The sequence below is a fragment of the Cynocephalus volans genome, chromosome 17 (assembly GCF_027409185.1).
Source record: "Cynocephalus volans isolate mCynVol1 chromosome 17, mCynVol1.pri, whole genome shotgun sequence".
NCBI classification, from domain to species: Eukaryota; Metazoa; Chordata; class Mammalia; order Dermoptera; family Cynocephalidae; genus Cynocephalus; species Cynocephalus volans.
Window position 1 is genome coordinate 25265488 of NC_084476.1, and position 21019 is coordinate 25286506.

Consider the following 21019-nt stretch of genomic DNA (forward strand, 5'->3'; position numbering starts at 1 on the left):
TAACCTGGTGCCTTCCAGGTTTTTAACTGTGAAGAATGTTAACTTGTGCAAGTCAGAATCTGATACCAATTAAATGATGGAAGCTTTGCCAATAAACAAGAATATGCTCTTCCATGGCTAGGAAGGAAGAGTGTTCCAGCTGACAGGTCCTAAAGATTCATGGAGATCTCCTCTGATTCTTAATGCCATTTTTGTCAATCTCTAGTTTCCATGTTTTACCAGTTCTCTTTCCATTGTCAAAGAACAAAATGAGAATGTATTTAAAGATTTCAATTGGTTTTATTGTGATTCTAGAATTGTTATTCCATATAATAGAATAAGTGTTCCAATGAGCTGAGTACAGGAGGTTGGTTTTATAGACAGAAAAAGGTTGAAGAAAGAAGAAACAAAGAATAAAAGTGAATTGGTCATTTCAAAGTTATTTTCCTTGTATGGTGGGGACAGGAAGACAGAACAATGGAAAAATAACTGACTAGTTATCGTCAGGTTATTCTTGTGTAAGGATTAAAGCCCAGGGAACTTCATTATCATACCTAGTGAATATTTAAAGTAGCCCGTTTGGGAAATTGGCTGTTAATCTCTTTCTACTGATTTCTCAGGTCAGAGCACAATCTAAGTGGACCTTAGCAGGGATGACTCCATTTTGATTTTTTAGTCTGGTTCTTTGGGGCCCAGTGCAGGAACTTAGTCCATAACAATGACCTCCTCTAGTTTTATTTGACACCGTGTTCTCTGTTTTAATCTATTGATTTATTTGTGTACTTTTACTTCACACAATCTTAATTACTATAGCTTTATAAAAAGTCTTGAAATCTGGTAGGGCCACTCCTACCTCCTTTTTGTTGAAAATTATCAAGGTTATTCTTGGCTTTTTGCTATTCCATATTCAGTTCCATTCATATTCCATATGAATTTTGACGTTCACGAAGAACTCTGTTGCCTGTAGAGAATATTTGGTTGTGGGGGGCTTGCTGTCTTTGCATTATTGAGTTTGTGGGCATTAGTGCTGTTTAGCAGATGTTTTCTGTTTTCTGGGCACAAAATTCTATCTTGTTAACATCAGGATTTTATTTAAAAATATAATTTTCTGTCTGGTGTCTTTTTGGTCAGGGAAAGGGTAGGGGACATGCAATTTGTTTTGCTGGTGAGTTGAGCAGAAGGATTGGGGTGTGGCACCAGCCAGCAGTGTTCAAGATGGTGTTGTCTCTGTCAACTCGACTGCAGTGAGCAGAGCCCTCCTCCTCACCTGTGATTGATGAGTAGTGTAAGTTAGAACTTTTTTTTTTTTTTTTTTTTTTTTTTGTCGTTTTTTCGTGACCGGCACTCAGCCAGTGAGTGCACCGGTCATTCCTATATGGGATCCGAACCCGCGGCGGGAGCGTCGCCGCGCTCCCAGCGCAGCACTCTACCGAGTGCGCCACGGGCTCAGCTGAGAACTTTTTTTTTTAAGCCATGGAGATTTTGATGTTATCACAGAATAACTCATCCTGACTGATAGAGAAATCCACGAATGTTGTTACTATTCTCCATTTATTACTTGGCATTAGCCAAACCTAACGGATTAAAGGTATAGTCCTCCACAAGACTGTGCTCACTTCATACACTGCCCACACGTTCAGGTAATCCCAGGGCCACCCTCACTTCTGACCATCTGGCTGCAAATTTGGGGGTTCCCATCTGACTCCCTCAGGTTAAGTAATTTGCCAGAATGACTCAGAACTCATGCAAGCCCTATACTTATAATTACAGTTTTATAGCAAAAGGATACAAGTTAAGACCATCCAAAGGGCTCAGAGATATGTAGGGCAATGTCTGGGAGTGTAGCAGATGCAAAGCTTCTGTTGTCCCAAGTTGCTCTCCAAGCATATCAGTATGTGACGATATGCACAGAGTATTGCTGATTAGGGAGGCTCACCAGAGCTTTGGTGTCTATGGTTTCTATTGACCAGGCATGATTGATTGAATCGTTGCCCCTGTGACCCAATTTCTAGCCAATCCCTTATCATCTAGCCTGGGGCTGCAACCCTCTAATCTTATGGTGGTTTTGTGAGTTACCTTCTTAGCCTAAGCTGTCAGGTGTGGTTAGAGGGGCCCACCATGAACAACAAAGGTACTCGCCTCACTGGGGAAATTCCAAGGGTTTAGAGGTTACCTCCTTGGAACAGCGACAAAAGTCAACCAAATTCTTTATTACATAATAATATGAAAACTACACATATAATATGAGAACTGTATATAATATATTTTTCACATGCACATTTCACCCTCACAACATCCTTGTGGAGCAATCTTGTGTTGTTCTTTATAGATGAGGAAAATAACCTTAGAAAGGTTTAGTTTAATTAAAACCAGTAACTCGTGTCTGACATGAAAATATGGGTCCATTGGCTTCATTATAGACCCTCAAGAGAATCATTAGTTGGGCTTTTTTTTTTTTTTTTTTTTAAAAAGATGACCGGTAAGGGGATCTTAACCCTTGACTTGGTGTTGTCAGCACCATGCTCAGCCAGTGAGCTAACCGGCCATCCCTATATGGGATCCGAACCCGTGGCCTTGGTGTTATCAGCACCACACTCTCCCAAGTGAGCCACGGGCCGGCCCATTAGTTGGGCTTTCACATGGTTATATTAATAATAATTATGAACTAAATGAATTAATAATTAAATGAATAAGTGCCCATTTAAAATTGCTCCCATAATATATGTAAAGGAGGTATTTTATAATTTTTTACATATATATAATTTTTTTTTGGCAGTTGGCTGGTATGGGGATCAACATTTTATAATTTTTTAATGTGTTTTCCATGTGTGTATGTATATGCACACACAAAATCTAGATGCTTCCTTTGACAGAAATTCTCCTTAATTGGTTGATATGAAATAAAGGATATTTACCTAAATTATATTTGTAACTGAAGATTTGGAAAACTTTGGTTGTATGAGGGTACTTCAGAAAGTTCATGGAAAAATTAAATTAAAAGTTAATACAAATCTTTCCATGAACTTTTTGAAGTACTCTCATATATGTTTGTGTTTTTTTAGTCATTAGGAACTGGTGTAAATACTATGGGGGCTGGTGGCTCTACAGCAACAGCAGGTGGCATGTGATGACAAATGGCTTGAGCAAGAGAGAACCAAGCTTCTCACGCACTTTCCTTATAAAGCCATCAGAACCATGCCCATTACTCCATGAGTGGATCAGTGCATTCACAAGGGTACAGTCCTCACAATCTAATCTCCTCTTAAAGGCCCTATTTTTCAGTTACCATAATAGGATTTCCCACCTTCTTAACACTGTCACAGTGGAGATTAAGTTTCTAGTACATGGAACTTTGGGGGACTCATTCAGCCCGTAGCATTTACCATATTCTCCACATCCTTTTTAGACTTCCACTCATTCCTCTACCTTATATAGTTTACTTTTGCCTTTGCCACTTCATTGAAACTGCTTTAGCCAAGGTCAGGTATGAAATCTCTATTGCTAAAAGCACTGGATTCTTTTCAGTTCTTATCTTGCATGATCTCTTTGCATAATTTGAAATGATTGTCATCTCCTTGGAAAATCTTTCTTGCCTTAATTCTTCTGACCCCACACTCAGTTTTCTTCCCTATTTTTGTTTGTTTCCTATCATTCCCTTTTTCAGACTCTCCTTCCTCTATCCTTCGATGCTGTTGTTCTCGAGCAATGTGTCCCAGGCCTTCTGTTATTTTCTTTTTATGTGCAGTTATCATATACATGTGAGGTAAACCTATACAACATCCATGCCTCTTCCTTCTTCACTCTTTATACCCATGGCCACCAACCTCTGGCACATAGTAGAGTTTCAATAAGTACTCAGTGAGTGAATGAGTGACCTAGATAGGGGAGTAAGTGCTTCATTGTGAAAGTAGGAGCATGCTGGACCTTGAAGGAGGAGAGAATTTAGATGAGCAGGGAGGAGGAGGAGGAAGTTTTGCAGTTTGTCCCATTTAGTGTTAGCTTCTTACACATAGTAGTGAGCTTTCTCTAGTGTTGTTTTCCGACCTTTGAAATTGTGTATTTTTCCATTTTGTAATAAGTACTGCCTGAATGAGACACATTCTTAGGAACCTTTGGACATTCTCTCAAACAGAACTCCCTGTATAAAAGGTGTTGTATGGGTGTATAGTATAAGTGGTTTATAGAAAATAGGCTCATTGCTGTAGGCAGTTGAATGGTGTAGGCAAGGATTTTTAGACTGAAGGTCAGAAGACTCCATTCTAGTTCTTACTCTGCTGCTAATTACCTCTGTGACCTTAGGTGAATCCTTAAAACTCACTGTACTTTTTTTATATTAATCTTTCGGTCCTTTCTAACTCTGTAAGTCCAGTACCAATCTTTCTTTATGCGGGTTTCAAAATAATTTTTTTTTCTTGACTTGGATAGTAGTTACATGAATGTTTATAATAATTCATTAAACTGTGCACTTATATTTTTTATGTTTTTCTCTGTGTTTTATTTCACAATGAAAAAGATTTAAAAACCTGACGGAAGACTGTTTCCTACATCCTTACATTTACCAAAAGAAAATTCCAGATGGATCAAAGACTTGAATGCAGAAAGTAAAATTATAAATGTACTAGTAAAACAGATAGATATATGTGTCAGGGGTCTCCAAGACCAACCCCAGGTTCAGCAGTTCTCTAGGAGGAGTCAGCATATATTTGTACTCCTGGCTAAGATTTATAGCAAAATCGCCAAAGGGAAAAGGCATATTGGTAAAGTCTGGAGGAAATCAGGTGCAAGCTTCTAAGAGTCCTCCCAGTGAAGTCACACAGGATATGCTTAGTTCCTGTAGCAATGTGTTGTGACAACACATGTAAAATGTATGAAATGTATGAAATGTCTATTAGGGATGCTTATTAGAGACTCAGTGCCTAAGGTTTTTATTTGGGGCTGGTCATGTTGGTACCTTCTGCTTAAGGTGTACCAAAATTTCTCCCAGAAGGAAAGCTGGCATTCAGCATAAACCATATTGTTTGTCCAAACAGTTTAGGCACCATGAGCCACACTTACCCATTCTGGGTGTGGTGGGAACCCTCCTGAAGTTGAAGTTTTCAGATGCCAGCAAAGGGCCAGCCTCGGCAAGTAGGCCTTTCTACAAGTAGCAATCTCAGGTCTGCCATGTTAATTCTTTTCTGCACAATGCAATATTTTTAATAATCTTGCAGTGAAAAAGGCATTTCTAAGCATGTCTAGAAACTCTCAGAAGCCATAAAGGGAAGGAATGGTAAATTTAAGTACATTTGAAAAACTTAAATATGGAAAAGAAAAAAAGTGTTATAGAGTCAGAAGACAGACTAGAAAAAGCTATTTGTAACATACATGAGAAAAGGGGGAGATTTTTCCCCCCAATATATAAAAGCTGTTACAAATCAGCAAGTAAAAAGAATAATGTAATTTGCTGACGAAGATATTTCAAGTGACCTCTAAATATCTGAAAAGGGTACTTTACCTCAAGAAAAAATAGATAAAAAATGAAACAACAGTGTGATCCTTTTCATCTATCATATCAGCTAAGATTGATGAATTACAGTCTCAGTAAGATTGATTACTCAGTGTAGGAGAGGGTATAGGGAAATTGATATTACATTTCCTGCTGGTGGCATAGGTTAGCATAGCCTTTCTGAAGGGCATTTTTACAAAATCTGTTAAACTTGATGACACTTCCTACCCTTCGACTCAGTTCCATTTCTAGGGTTTTAGCTTACAGAAACCCATACAAGCACACAGATGCATATGGATAAGGATGTTTTTTGGAGCGTTGTTTGTAGTAGTATAATGCTGGTAATAACACAAATAGTTAAGTTATACTACTTCATAGACTAAGGGGCTATTTGAAATATATATCATAACACTATTATAACTTTCTAAAATCTGAAAAGTTCTGAGGCATATTCTAAGGGTTTCAGATAAAGGATTTGTGTTAATTAAAAGAAAAGAAAAGAAAAGAAAAGGCAAACTGTAAAATAGTATGTGTCATATTCCAGTTTTGGTGTTAAATAATGTTACTGTAGGAATAGGAAGAAATAATAGTATAGAACATATTCCCCACATTTAACAGTGATTAACAGGGTATGGTAATGTCTCTAATTTTCTCCTAAGTGAAATTAGCTTGATAAGAGTTTGCATAGATAAATAACATCAAAATTGCAGGGAGGATGGAACTTGCCTCTTACTCTGAGGTAATATTTGTCCTTCTCTGATGACTTGGAAAATCTCAGATCCTACATCTTCTTCAGTTGAGTCCTTAGGAAACGTAGACTTGAATTTTAGATTCCTTTTGAATTTTCAGAACTTTTGGTTCCGTCCTTCTTGTTTTTGAATAGACCCTTTTGTGGTCCTTTGCCTAATTTTGTTTGTTACTTTCACAAGGCTGTGTTTCCAGGGCTAAGGGTAAAGGACAGTGTTTGTATTCTGTGTTTCTGAAAACGGGATTCAGGGACCATACTAGTGCTAAGTCTTTGCTCTTTATTTTGCTAACTTTGACAGGTTGAAAAATGTAGTCATTGGGTATATATGTACATATTGACATTTCTTCCTTTTTATGAAGTTTGAACATGTATCTTTTATTTAAGTATAAATGTGTCTCTAAAGATGACCTAACAGCATTGCACTGATCCTCCTTAGAGGATGTAGGCTTTAACTTCTTCAGGTGTGCTCAACCTGCTTCAGAGGGCTGAAGTACATGTGATGTTTGGTGCCTTTTCTTCCTATTCCCACATTTCTACCATAAATAATTTTATTATGTTTAAGATGTATTTTCCTTTCTCATGAGGGAGAGTAGAAAGTGTTAGGTACGATAGTGGGGTTTCATAGGAAGCACCCAAATGATTGTATGAAAAATGAAAGGGACCAGACATTTCTCTCTCTCTCTCTCTTTTTTTTAAGCTTTGGCACAGATTCTCTAGGTCAGTGTGTTATGAAAAATTTAGCTTTCTGCCGTTGTCCACAGAACAATTCTTCTACAGTTCTTGTAGCTCAAATTTGTAGGCAGTTTTCACTGCCTATGGTCTGTAAGGCACTGGGCAGATAGGTGCTCCTTACCTGAAACTTCCACAAATACTGTGGGTTGAATTCACTGTTCCTGAGAACTCCTTTCACAGCAACATTCAGTATTTGTCAAATAGAAACATTGGTCTGGTAATCTCAGAGACAACCTGCTTGCCTTTCCTGCCTTCCTTTCTTGTTCTTTTCTTCCTTTATTATGAAATTTTAAAACAAAATTTGAGACTTGATTTGGATTTCACCAGTTTTTCCCTTAATGGTCCTCTTTTTTCCCCAGGATTCTATCCAAGGCACCATTGAGTGGTCATGTATCCCAGCTTCCTCTGGTCTGGGACAGTTTCCTAGTCTTTTCTTGTTTTTCATGATCTTGAAAGTCTTGAGGAGTATTGGCCAGGTGTCCTACAGAATGTCTCCCAATTTGGGTTTTTCTGTTGTTTTTATACTCATGATTAGACTGGGGTAATGGGTTTTTGTAACGAATATCAGAGAGATGAAATGCCTTTCTTGTTATGTCATATCAGAGGTACATGATTACCCACGTGACATCACTGATATTAACCTTCTTCACTGGGTTTTCAGTTTTCTGAACTGTAAAGTTGACATTTTCCCTTTTCTGTATTCAGTTCTTTGGAAGCAGTCACTAAATATAGTCTACCTTCAAGGGTAGGAAGGAGGCAAGAATTAAGCTTCACCTCCTGTAGTGGGAAGTGTCCACATATATTTTTAATTCTTCTATAAGAGAGATTTTTTCTCTTCTCAGTTTTTTAAATCATTCAGTCATTTATTTATATCACTATGGGTTCATGTAAATTTATACTTTTATTTATAATCTTGTACTATGTTATTTATTTCATTTCTCCAGTTGTTTCAGCTTTGGCCATTAGCTCTTTCAGGTTGGTTTCTGTATCCCTTGGACATGTGCTATGTCCCATTTCCTTTCTGGCACTATAGGGTGTTTCAGGCTCATCTTGTTTTTTCCCTGCCCAAAGCCCTAGAATCACCCATTTTTCCAAGGAGCCTGATTCCTTTTACTGGAGGATGGTATTTAAAAATATGATCAGTTCTGGGTGGTGAGTGTGCTTGTTGCTTATTGCTATCAGGGTGTTGTTTCTTCTGGCCCTCTCAGGATCAATTGATCTGTCTGTCTATCTATCTATCTATCTTCCTTCTTTTAGAAAATTATTATGGGAAATTTCAGGCAAACACAGAAGCAATTCTCAGTATCTTTTATGAAACTTGAATAATTATCAAATAGTAGCCAATCTTGGTTTCACTTATATGACCCCTCTGCATTGTCTCTCCCTTCATTGTTTAAAGTAAATCCCAGTAACTGTATTATTTCACCTGCAAATATTTCAATATTTATCTTTTTTTTTTTGGAGGAGCTGGGTGGCTGGTATGGGGATTTGAACCCTTGACCTTGTTATCACACCCTGCTCTAACTGACTGCTCTAACTGGCCAGCCTTAGTTTTTATCTCTAAAAAATAAGGATTCCTTATATTTTTAAATCGAGGTATAGTAGATACAGTAGAAATTATGAAAGTGTGGAGCTTGATGGAATTTTATAAATGTATACATCTGTGTAACCATCACCCGGCTTGAGATATAGAACATTTCTAGCCCCCAGAAGACTCCCTAATTGCCATCGGTAATTTTTGTAAGAACCTTTAAAAAACAAACAACTATAATACCATTATAGCACCTAAAAAATTGGCAATTATTTCTTAAATATCTAGTCATTTATGTAGTTCACCTCTTTTTTTTTTTTTGGCAGCTGCCTGTAGTTTCCCCTCTTATCCCCACCTTTCCCCTGCTGCTGCAATGTATTGGCTGAAGAAGCAGGGTTGTTTGCTCTATAGTTTATCAAAGTCTGGGTTTTACTGAGAGCATCCTTATGGTATCTTTCTTTTTTTTTTTTTTTTTTTTAAAAAAGATGACCGGTAAGGGGATCTCAACCCTTGGCTTGGTGTTGTCAGCACCACGCTCAGCCAGTGAGCCAACCGGCCATCCCTATATAGGATCCGAACCCGTGGCCTTGGTGTTATCAGCACCACACTCTCCCAAGTGAGCCACGGGCTGGCCCTCTTATGGTATCTTTTAACATGTTTCTCTCACAGTGGCTTTCTTGGGGGAAACTTTCTCTCATTTTCTTGTTAGGTAACCCCAACATAGTAATGGGCAGTGATTTTGTCTTTGGAGAAACTTCATCAGTAAGATGGTTTCACCAAAGATACGTTGTCCCAGGCATCTGGTTAAAGTTCTTCTGTCTTGCTCTACTAGCTAGTTCTAGAAGTTTCTTTCAAAATCTTATATTCTTTCCAGCATTCAAGTCCTTTAGAAAAACTTAATAACTTTGTATGTAGGAGAAAATTTTGTTATTCTTGGCTTTGTTTTCCTCCCTTCTAGAGGTTAAGTGACCAGGACAGGTGTAAGATAGTACAGTTAACCTTTTTAGTGTTATTTCATAGCTCTGTCAAAATCATCTCTGTACAGGGCTAGCTATGGTTAAACTTCTGACCGAAGGATCTGCAGTACAGAAAAAAGGATTAAGCTGTAAAAATAATTAGTCTCAGTTGTGTTTATTTGCTAAGTTCTCTTTTTTCTTCTTATATTATAGATCAGCTTGAACGGGTCTTTTTACGACTTGGCCATGCTGAAACAGATGAACAACTACAGAATATTATATCTAAGTTCCTTCCTCCTGTTTTGCTCAAACTGTCCAGCACCCAAGAAGGAGTACGCAAAAAGGTAAGCATAGGCTGGCTGGTCAGCTCAGTTGTTTGGAATGTAGTACTGATAACACCAAGGTCCAGGGTTCGATTCCTGTATTGGCCAGCTGCTCCCCCCCCCCCCAAAGGTAAGCATATTGGGGCAGTTAGGGAAATTAAATAGTGTATGAATGGATACATATTATGAAGTAGTTTTCTGTTTCCATTGTTGAAATCTGGGTTCATGATCCTAATTATGGCCTTTCACGATAGAGTCTAGAACTAGCTTTCATGATTTAAAAGTAGCTTTTATATGCTCAGCACAGCTGCATTTAGTACCAACTGTACACTTGGCAGTGCCAGATAATAGAACTGAGATAATTATTCTGGAATATGTTGTAGGCTTGATCTAAAATCCATGCCCCTGATTCCAGTATGAATGTCAGGTGGTAATGGGGCAAAAATATTCTTTAATCATTGTCCAACAGTGAATATAATATTAATTAAAAGTAAGTAAAGTAAATTTTTTTAAAGAAAAATATTGTTGTATAGCTCCTGTTGTAGGATTCTGCAAGGTATTGTTATAAAAGGTTGCATAACTGTCCTGTCAATATTTTCTTTTTGCGGGCTGGCCAGTTAGCTTAGTTGGTTAGAGCACAACCTTGTAACACCAAGGTGGTCAAGGTTTCAGATCCCCATACCAGCCTGCCATTAAAAAAAACTCAAAAAACAAAAAACACTCCAAATTTTCTTTTCTTTTCTTCCTTTTATTTTTTTCTTAAAGATAATTTCCTATATATATATGTGGGATATAGAGTTGACTTTGAATAGTTGTATATGATGTATGATGGTCAGATCACCAAATTTTCTTTTTTAACCTAACTGTTCTACATGGAACATTTTCCCCATTGATTTGTAAAATAGATTGTTATTCTTCCAGTGTATTTATAATAGACCTTCTGGTCTTTGAGCTATTGTCAAGTTTCATCTCTTGGACTGTTCTGATTGATTGGCAGTGACTTCCTGGAAGTCTGCCCTTAGAGGGATTCTGAGGCCAGATTTGGGTTCAGTGTGGAAAGAGTATCTGTAAGAATGTCTGTTATGTTTGCAGAAAGGAATGGGCATTCTTGTCATATACTTGACATGCTTGCTGTTAATCCTTCTTTGCTGAGATAGATGTGTGTTTGATCATGTCACTCTCCTATTTAAAACCTTTCTATGGCCTTCGGTTATCCACATGATAGCAAGTTCTAAAAGGCCCTTCATGAATTGATTTCTGTTTACTTAGCTTTATCAGTCTCATTATCATTTAGCAAATGTTTACTGAATGCCTTCTATATGCCAGGTGTTGGGATATGTTGGTGAATGAAAAAACATGTAGTTGGGGAGACTGGTGTTAATCAGTCAAATAAGTACATAATTATAATTTGTGATACTTGCTAAGATGGAAAAGGAAAGGATTCCGTGAAATAGTATATCTGGGGACTTGATTTAGACTGAGTGTGGGGCGTAAGGGAGGCCTGTGTGGTGTGCAGGAAGTAGCCAGGTGAGAGATGGGGAGACCATCACAGGGAAACCCCTGTGCAGGGGTTCTGAGCTTGGAAAGAGTATGATGTCCACAGTGAATTAAAGAAGGCCACAGTAATGCTCTTAGTGCATGAGAAGAAGAGTGTTAGGAGGAATTAAAAATAAATTTATCATAAAGAAGGAAGCATGTAATTATGTGCATGATAGTCTATCACCATCAATAATTATTTTCCATAGAGTCCTAGGAATCAGCCTACATTAGAATGTAAGAAGAGGGCTTTTCCTTTAGCCTGGTTCCTCCTGATACTTTTCTCCTGTCTAGCTGTATCACAGATCTGGATCAGGAAGGAAGTTTAGACGAAGTATGGATGGTAACGCAAGTTTCTAGGTTCTTGTATCATGTCTCACACTGACAAACACTTTAGCTAACTTGAGCTCAACTATCATTGTTTGAAAAGGTTAAAAAAAAATGGTTTCTTTTGGACCATAGGGAAGACTAATTAAAGAAAAGAGGGAGGGCCCGGAGTTCATCTCTTTTTTTTGTTTTTTGTTTTTTTTGGTGGCTGGCTGGCACAGGTATCCGAACCCTCACACTTGGTTTTAACTCCGTGCTCTAACCTACTGAGCTAACTGGCCAGCCCTGGAGTCATATCTTGTCTATGTCACTTGCTGGCTTAGTGTCCTTGGACAAGTTACTTCACTTCCCTGAAGCCTCTGCTTCCTCATCTGTAAAATGGGAATGATGACACCACCTCAGTGGTGGCTGTGAGAATCAATAAGGAATGCAAAGTGCTACTATGTACAAGCACACAGCACATAGAAACTACTTGATAAATGTTAGCTATTTTATTACTATTTTTATCTTTCATTTAGCAAACATTGATTATAGATTTGCTTTTATTTTTAAACATGATTCACCTGTTTCATTATTGCTTTAGATTCCTTGAAACTCTTGTGTCAGCTGTCTTTAGGGCTAGAGCACACATTTCAGAAATGATGGAGAACAGTGTAGACCTGGCCCTCCAGAATAGTTATCTTAAACTCTTGAGCTTTTGTTAGGTGAGGCTTTGTAAAAAAACAAAAAAACAAAAAAACTTTAATTCTTAATGCTCAAGTTCTTACTTCTCCTCTCTTAGATAATCTCTCCGTTGTAGTAAGATTGAAGCCATTTGATATAATAAGCCTCTATACCTTCCTTTCTACCCACAGGAACTGTTGACTTAATACCTATTTCTGTTCTCTTTTCCCACTTAAAGCAGCAGCAGCTTGTTATTTCCTTCTTAAATTTCTTAGTAGTATCAGATAATCTTCAGAATAAAGTAAAAATGCCTCAGCATTTTTCTAGAATCCTTTTATAATCTGGACCCTGCTTTTTATGAACTCTTACCACTCTGGGCTTCAGTCAGATGCAGTGTGCATGTTCTCTTGTATTCCTATACTTTCTTATAACTGATTCTCTGCTCGTAATTTGTATGGTGTTCAGGACTCAGTGCGCCTGTCATTTTCTCCCTGAAGTCCTCCTTGATCTGGCAGATGCTTTCTCTTCTGGAAACCCATAGTATCACGTACAGTTCTCTTCTTGTAGTATTCATGGTGTTTTGCAATCATTCGTTCTCAGGTTTTCTGGGGGACTGTGCTTTAGTTAGGCCCAACTTGGATCTCAGCTTTGGTTAACTAAAGGATTAACTACAAATAAATTTACTAGTAAAACCCTGGTGCATGGATTCTTGGGGGATAGCATTTTGGAACAAGACTCTGATATTTTGTATTCTCCTTTTCTGGGTTATCAATTTATGTCCTTTAGAAGAACAAAGTAGGTACTATTTACTAATATAAGTAATATCTGAGAATTGAATTTGTTTTAAAGATGTGATCGATAACTTCAGTTCCTATCTCTTTGCATTTTAGGTAATGGAACTGCTGGTCCATCTGAATAAACGTATAAAAAGCCGCCCCAAGATACAACTCCCAGTAGAGACACTGTTGGTTCAGTATCAGGACCCTGCTGCAGTTTCCTTTGTCACAGTGAGTGTTATCTTGGAATATTTTCTGACTTCTAGTAAGTTTTTTCCCATAACATTTATCAGATGTAATCAATGTGTTGACAAACTTAGAATTTCACCTTAGACCACTTCTAAATGAAACATGAGAAGTTTTTCTTTAAAAGACACACCGTTTTTCCACTGAGTACTGATCCAGAGGAAATACTACTTTAAAGGAAATGGTAGGAACAGGATAATGAATGGCCATTTACACTGGGCAAAGAAATGTTGGTGAAATGACCAACAGGTATGTTGGTATATAAAAGAATTGATTTGATTTTTAGTAAGAGATTATATGAGACAAGTCTGAATAGAGAGAAGAGAAGGGTTATATAGCATAGGCATGAATAAAGGGAGGTAATAGGAAAAAAAAGGAGTAAAATATCAAGAGGAGAATATGAAGTCTTGAATAAGAAAAACTTCTGGGGCTGGCTGGTTAGTTCATTTGGTTAGAGTGTAGCGCTGATAACACCAGGGCTTAAGGTTCAGGTCCCTGTGTCAGCTGGCCAGCTACCAAAACGAAAAACAACAAAACAAAACAAAAAAAGAAAAACTGCTGTGTTTCTGATGTGTATATTCAGAAAGTTTTCCTTTTTAAAAGTGGAGTAAATTTGAGGCTGGTAAGACATATTAAATTGTTGTCTTCATGAAAATTACATCTAAAAAATGGTAATGCTGTGGGATCATAGGTGATGTTCTTTTCCTGGTCCTTGTAGTTCTTAGCATTGAGGCACAATCTGCTGAATCTTGTCTAACATCTTGAGTCACAAACCTTTTGGAGTCACTTCCTTGTCCAGACACTTTGTCTGTTCCTATTCTGGATATACAGCTCCATTATAAACGTTATTTTCTTTAAGCAAATGGAAACACTGTGTGCCAGTAAAAATGCCAAGTAGAATGTGTTTAAAGGAATAATCTTATGAAGTTTGTTCACTTTAGTGGAGAATCCTTCAGAAAAACAAATCTTTATCTTATGTGTAAATCCAGATATGCATTTATGGGTTTTCTTAAAATGTGGCATTCATATGGATTTCTGTGATGCCAGCACACCCACAGCATTGAGCTTTCCTTGGTTCATCATCCAGTGGTGAGTTATTGGAGTGAGGAACCACAGAGTGCTGCAGTATAAAAAGGGTGTTTTAGTGACTGACCAGTTGGGAAGTGGCAGCCTAGGATTTCTTAACACATGATCTCCTAGCATGTAAGGATTAATGCAACAAACTGGGAGATCTGATGTTAACGTGTAGTATGTAGGTTTAGATAGGTTATGTGATTGTTTCTTCTCAGTGATAAGTAATTGTGTATATGAATCCTTTAGATGAGGTCATGTTTGCTCACATGAAGTCCACTTTAAAGCAAGTATCTTGAATAAGTTGGACTGGAATTCTTCCTCTGAGATATTAGTAGTTGGTCAAGCTGTAATGAACACATGGAAAGAGGGTGATTCATGTTTGTGATTTCTTTGTTATAACCATAACTCCCCAAGTTGTCAGCCATATGTTTTTGTTGAAATCAGAGTATTTCCTTCACACTCACTTGCTTTTTTCTCATTGCATTAGAATTTTACTATAATTTATGTTAAGATGGGCTATCCTCGCCTACCAGTGGAAAAACAATGTGAACTTGCCCCTACGCTTCTTACTGCCATGGAAGGGAAGCCTCAGCCACAGCAGGATAGGTATGGTTTCCTCAGTTATCTTATTTCTCACCTGCAAGAGTCAACAACTGCCTTTCAAATATAGGTTCACACATTTGGACAAATGAGAAAGCTTTAGCTCTTTTAGCTGACAAATAATTGAATTTTCTGTGGTACCTCAAAGTTACTGTTCTTTTTATTTTTTATTTATTTTTTGACACGTAATAATTGTACATATTTATGGGATACAATGTGATATTTGGATACATGTATACAAATCAGGGTAATTTACATACCCATCACTTCCAGTAATTGTCATTTCTCTGTGTTGGGAACATTCAACTCTTTTACAGCTATTTGAAGTTATGCAAAAAATTATTGTTCACTGTAGTCACCCTGCAGTGCTACAAAACACTAGAACTTACTTCTCTTATCTGGCTGTATTTTGTATCTGTTAACCAACCTCTCTCTTTTCCCCTCTCTTCCAGCCTCTAGTAAAAACTGTTCTACTCTCTACTTCTATGATATCATTAAAGTTACTGTTTCAATTATACTATCATAAAACTGCTTGATGTAAACACTGAAAAGTGTGCAGAATTTACACCATTTTTCTAAATCGAAATACTTTTTTTGTCAATTATTTTGAAACAGTTAATTTTATGTGATTGTAAAAATTAGAGTTAAAAATCCTTTTCATCACAACATTTCTATCTTGGAGGAAATAAAGTTTCAAAGCAATTTTCTTAAGGAACAGAGCACTTATTTGTATTAATAAGAGGACGATGATTGGAGAGGTTTAGGTAACATCATTTGTTTCTAAGCTTAGCTAAAAGTTCTGTATTTAGCCCTGTTGTAGTGGGAATCATAAGGAAGAGTACAGAAGTTGTGGAGGAAAGATGGAGTTGGATAGTGTTTTTAGTTCACTTTTTAGAGCCTGTTCATTTTTAAAAGAAAGACTGTAATACATGTTTATAAGTAAGCTTAATAAACATCACAAGCACTGTTTAAGATTGTTTGCATGTTTTAAGAATATCAGAAAGTGTTAGTGAGAGAAGGAATTACTGAAACTATGTACTTAAATTCATGCAGTGGAAATTTTAATATTGTATTTAAAATATTGGTATGATTTTTATTTTTTTAGATTTAGAATAACTTCATTAATTGTGGAAAAGAAAAATTTTATTGTAAAGACATATTGTAAGTCGAACTTTAACCTGATTTAATATAAAATCTCTTGTAACTTCAGATATTAACATTGAGCCCATATTATGTACATTTTTTCCAGAAGTTTTTAGTGATGAGCCAGATTGGCTAAATGCCAATTATCACCCAGTGTACTGAGCTTTAAATGAGAAAGAAATCTAGGCCAGTCTCTAGATTAGGACTTTATAAATCAGTAGTGTTGAAAATGAATGGCTCTTGTTACAACTGTGAGTTTTTGTTATGTGATTTTTGTTTTGTCTGTTAGTTGCATATATAAACACCTTATTTTTTAAGTAGTTGCAATAAATGTAATTGTTTTTTCAGCTTAATGCATCTTTTAATACCAACCCTTTTTCACATGAAATACCCTGTTGAATCATCAAAATCAGCTTCTCCTTTTAATCTTGCTGAGAAACCAAAGACTGTGCAGCTGCTTTTGGACTTCATGCTTGATGTCCTTCTGATGCCTTATGGGTGAGTTAAAAAGTAAAAACAAAAAAAAGCAACCTCATTCTTGACTACTTTTACTGTGTAAAGTTAAGTACATTTTAAACGGTTCAACTCTTTCACTTGTAAATGGATGGATCTCAGATTTTTTGCTGCAGCTCCAACTTCTGAACTACAGCTCTATTGTTCATTGGTCTTATAGATAGCGAGTTGCTGTTGTGAATTCAGACTCAACCTGTCCAAGCTGAAATCAGTCTTTCTCTGTAAAAATAGTTTCTTTTTAAATTACTATCAATGCTTTGATGGTTCTCTTAGTCATCTAGGCATACATTTATAAATTGTCTCCAGCTTTTCTCCTTGTTGCTGCACTATCAGTTTCTTCCCCTTGATATGTCCTGAAGCCATTCCTGCTGCTGGCTTCTAGTTTTGCCTCTTTTCATCTCTGGTCACAACTTCTTTCTCATCAGCTACTCTTCTTCAGACCTCTCGACACTGGCATAGAGTTTCCTGATTTTTAAAACTCTGATCTTACCAGGTCACTCCTTTAAGTCCTTGTGTTCTCATCTTCCAGTCGTTACATACACTTATGCATTTCATGCACTCTTATGTGTCCTTGCCTTTTTACTTTTCAAGAGAAGGCAGTTCTCCCTGCTTAGAATGCTTCCTATCAAAAAAGAAAAGAATGCAGAAAGAAAGAAAACAACAACAAAAAACGGCAACAAAAACTGCTTTGAAAAAGCATCCCAAACTGGTTAGGATGTTAGCTCTGTGTCTCTGACATGAATTTCTTGCCATAGCAGATATGATTGCACTGTTTTTCATGTCCTCATTAACACTAAACCCCAACCAATATGGCCACTTTGTGTTTTTACTGCATTGTTGACATTTTCATCCACCCACTAGATTGTGAGCTCTTTGTAGTCAAAATTTGTTTTATGTATCTTTGGTCACTGGTATAGTGCCCAGGTTGTGATCTGCTTCAGCATACTTATTTTGCTGTGCTCCTGGAGAAGTTTTTCTGAAATGCTGCTTTCATCATGTTTCTTCCCTGATCACAAATATATACATACACAGTAAGCTTGGTGTGTGGGGCTCCATATCATCTTTCCCTCAACCCAGAAATAAGAGAGTTCATGCTGTATGTTTTCTTTCCTCAATTTGCTCTCCTCCTGCCTTGGTTTTCTGGTTCTTCAAACACTCCATGTTCACTTCTACTACCTCTGTCATATTTCTTATTTTTCTGTGGTTTCTTTGTATCCGGTAACATGGCAAATGCTGTTACATGTGTTGTGTTGTTGTCTCAGCTTGCTGTAGGTAGCAGAGACTCAATCTTAGACCTTCATATATTCCTCTGTTTTGTGCTTAGGATGATGTTTTGCATAGTGGTAGATACTTAATGCATTCATCAATATTGCTGTATAACCTTTTTTTGTATTTGTTAAATCAGGAAGCAGCCAGAATTGACAGATGATGATGGCTTTGGTAAATAAACCTTGAAATCTAAATTTAACTTAGGAACATAATGGTAGTGTGTAGTACTCAAGCCAGTGATTTCTCACATTTTTCTTATCACATTTTCTTATGAGGACTTGCCTCTTTTATATAAAATATTAAAGTGGTTCCCCTCACAGATTTTTAAAGAAATAGATGAATTTAGGAATTGAACGAATATGACATATAAGTAATATAGAATAATTTGCTATGCTATCAGGTTCTAAGTGTTTTCTTTAACTTTTATTTATGGGTATTTTATTTTAATATCCAGTATGATAATGGAATTTGTTGTCATCACCATAGAATTTTAGAGTTTGAAGAGACTTGAATTAATATTTATATCAAAAATTTCATTTTGTTGGAGAGGAATGCCAGTTTAATTAGATCAAAATGAATTTATCAGAGATCTTAATCTACTCTGTAGAAGCTAAAGAAGAAATGGGATCATAAATTAATAACAGGGAGGTGCAAAGGTCCTTGAACATATAATGAGAAAAGCTAATTCTTATCTTTTATGACTTTTTCTTTTTGGGCCCTTTTGATTTTTTTCATTTTTGGTGTGTTATGTACCTGTGTGGTAGATGGTTTGGAGGTTTCAGTGACTTTTCTTTTTTTTTTTTTTTTTTTTTTTTTTAACTTTTGCACTTTTTTTTTTTTTTTTTTGTCTTTTTCGTGACCGGTAAGGGGATCGTAACCCTTGGCGTGGTGTCGCCCACACCGTGCTCAGCCGGTGAGAGCGCACCAGCCAGTCCTATACAGGATCCGAACCCGCGGCGGGAGCAGCACTGCCCTCCCAGGGCTGCACTCTCCTGAGTGTGCCACGGGGCCGGCCTTCAGTGACTTTTCTAATATAGGGATATAAAGAGTTCAGAGGGAATTGAAAGTGAATTACTCCTTAGTAGATATGAGAGTGGTTGTAAGAATACCCTCTGCTTTGGGTATAGAGCAATATCCCCTTTACAACCCCAGTCAACAAAACTTTTTCTGTATTTGTCAACTAAAAACTCAAAAGGAGGTGTGCCCATAGTGGCTCGAAGAGCAATAGTTTATAGATTGAGAATGAACAAAATATTTATGTTCATTATTGGTAACTTGTAGTTAATTTGTAACCAGGTTGAGTGATGGACTCTGGTTAATTTGCTGAAGGTGAAATACTAAATTAATTTATTCATTTACTCAATTAAATTTAATTAATTAATTTGTTTATTGATGGTTGGCTGGTACAGAGATCCAAACCCTTGGCCTTGGTGTTGTCAGCACCACTCTCTGAGTGAGCTAACTGGCCAGCCCTGTGCCTTTTTTAGATACGTTTAAAATTTTCCTTAATGGTGAAATTTTAATTTTAATTGTTTATTCTTCTAGAAAAATATGGTAGGAGGACGGTATATGATTAATGTGTGTAAATGCATGAGTTTTTATAGAGGGTTAAAGTTTTATTTCCTTTCCAGATATGTGTTAAATGAATCCCAGAGTCGCCAAAATTCATCTTCAGCACAGGGTTCTTCTTCAAACAGTGGGGGCGGTTCTGGAATCCCACAGCCTCCCCCAGGAATGAGTTTTTATGCAGCTAAACGAGTTATTGGTGACAACCCATGGACACCTGAACAGTTGGAACAGGTATCACACCTTGCTTGCTCATAATGATACTTGACCCTGTGTACTTGCCCCTATGAAGTCCGTGAAAGCATGTGTAATATAATTCTAGCATATTCTGACTCTCTAATGAAATATGTTTGAAAGGAGCAATTGATGTAATGTGTTTCCTTCATCGTGTCAATTATTTGTTAAGGCCCTAGGGAAAGGGAGGAGTGGGAAATACTTTTTAGTTTTTCTAATATTGCTTATGTATTTCAAGTATAAAGCATAACCCACTTATAAATTTGAGTATATTTAACTTCTGTCATTTTTTAGTTTTTTAATTATAGGCTTAATAATCATCTAGCTCCTTTGGTAACAGTTAAAATACAGTTATATTATTCAACTCTTTAGGGCTGTACCTTTTGTGTAAAGTGAAGAACCCCTATACTCGTACTTCACAAAGTGACAATGTGGGGAAAAGCATGACTCCCTTTTATATTTCTTCCTGGGAATTAAAAATTGGCATTAAGATTTTTATTCTGGATTTAAACAGGACACAGATGTTCTCTGAGCAGCTTTTAAAAATGACTGGTGCTCTACAGAGAAGGTGCCTCACTGTGTCTGTGTCATCAGGCACCTCAGGGAAGAACAGATGAGATCAGTATGTAATTATTTTGGAATTCAAGCAACATGGGTTAGTCTTCTAATCCTTCCTTTATCTCTCCATGGCAGTCTAAATGATTTGATCCTTTTCTTTTTGGGAATGTAAGTGACCATTGATCAAAACAGTGTTCCCAGGAGAGGGAAAAAGCGGCAAGTGGGGCATTCTTATCACTCACAGGTTTCTAGAATGTTTATTCAGTGAGGGTTATAATTGATTAGATTTACTTCATGTTTTATAGATCTTTTTTTTTTTTCTCTTTAAACCGTGATGTAAGAAAGGTAAATAGTAACAGAAGCTACTCTTTATTGAGTGTAATTTAAGTCACAGGCACTATACTGAGTTCTTTGAATACATTATCTCATTTAATCCTCACAGCAACCCAATGTGGTATATAAATTGTTAGTTCCATTTTCTAAAAGGCACTGAGGTTTCAAGATTTACCAAGGTCTTACTTCTAGTACCAGGTTTTGAACCTAGGTCTGTCTGAGGGCTAAGGCTGCAAGTGCTGGAAAATAATTTTTCATGTTTCTTGTCATTTTATGTTGGTCATTATTTGCTAAATTATAAGGACCCTGTATACGTTTTGTCAATTTCATAATCTAGATGCCAGCTCTTTTCCTCTAATTTTTAAATATCTCCTTTGTTTTATGTATTTTCTTCCAAATAAAATAGTTTTTATTTTTTCTGATTATT

At 36.8% G+C, this 21019-nt stretch overlaps 1 protein-coding gene and 1 non-coding gene across 5 annotated transcripts in view; one reads left to right on the forward strand and one right to left on the reverse strand.

Annotated features, from left to right (window-relative positions):
* ECPAS (Ecm29 proteasome adaptor and scaffold) overlaps positions 1-21019 on the forward strand; it is a 105676-nt gene that overhangs the window by 15399 nt on the left and 69258 nt on the right. For all 4 annotated transcript variants that reach the window (XM_063081554.1, XM_063081556.1, XM_063081555.1 and 1 more), the window contains 5 exons: positions 9645-9775; positions 13171-13287; positions 14864-14982; positions 16468-16617; positions 19533-19701. In XM_063081554.1, coding sequence (XP_062937624.1) covers positions 9645-9775; positions 13171-13287; positions 14864-14982; positions 16468-16617; positions 19533-19701 — 686 coding nt within the window. The remainder of the gene's footprint in view (positions 1-9644; positions 9776-13170; positions 13288-14863; positions 14983-16467; positions 16618-19532; positions 19702-21019) is intronic.
* On the reverse strand, positions 34-165 carry LOC134366325 (small nucleolar RNA SNORA24). Its single transcript, XR_010022301.1, has one exon. It is a non-coding gene; the product is annotated as a small nucleolar RNA SNORA24 (small nucleolar RNA).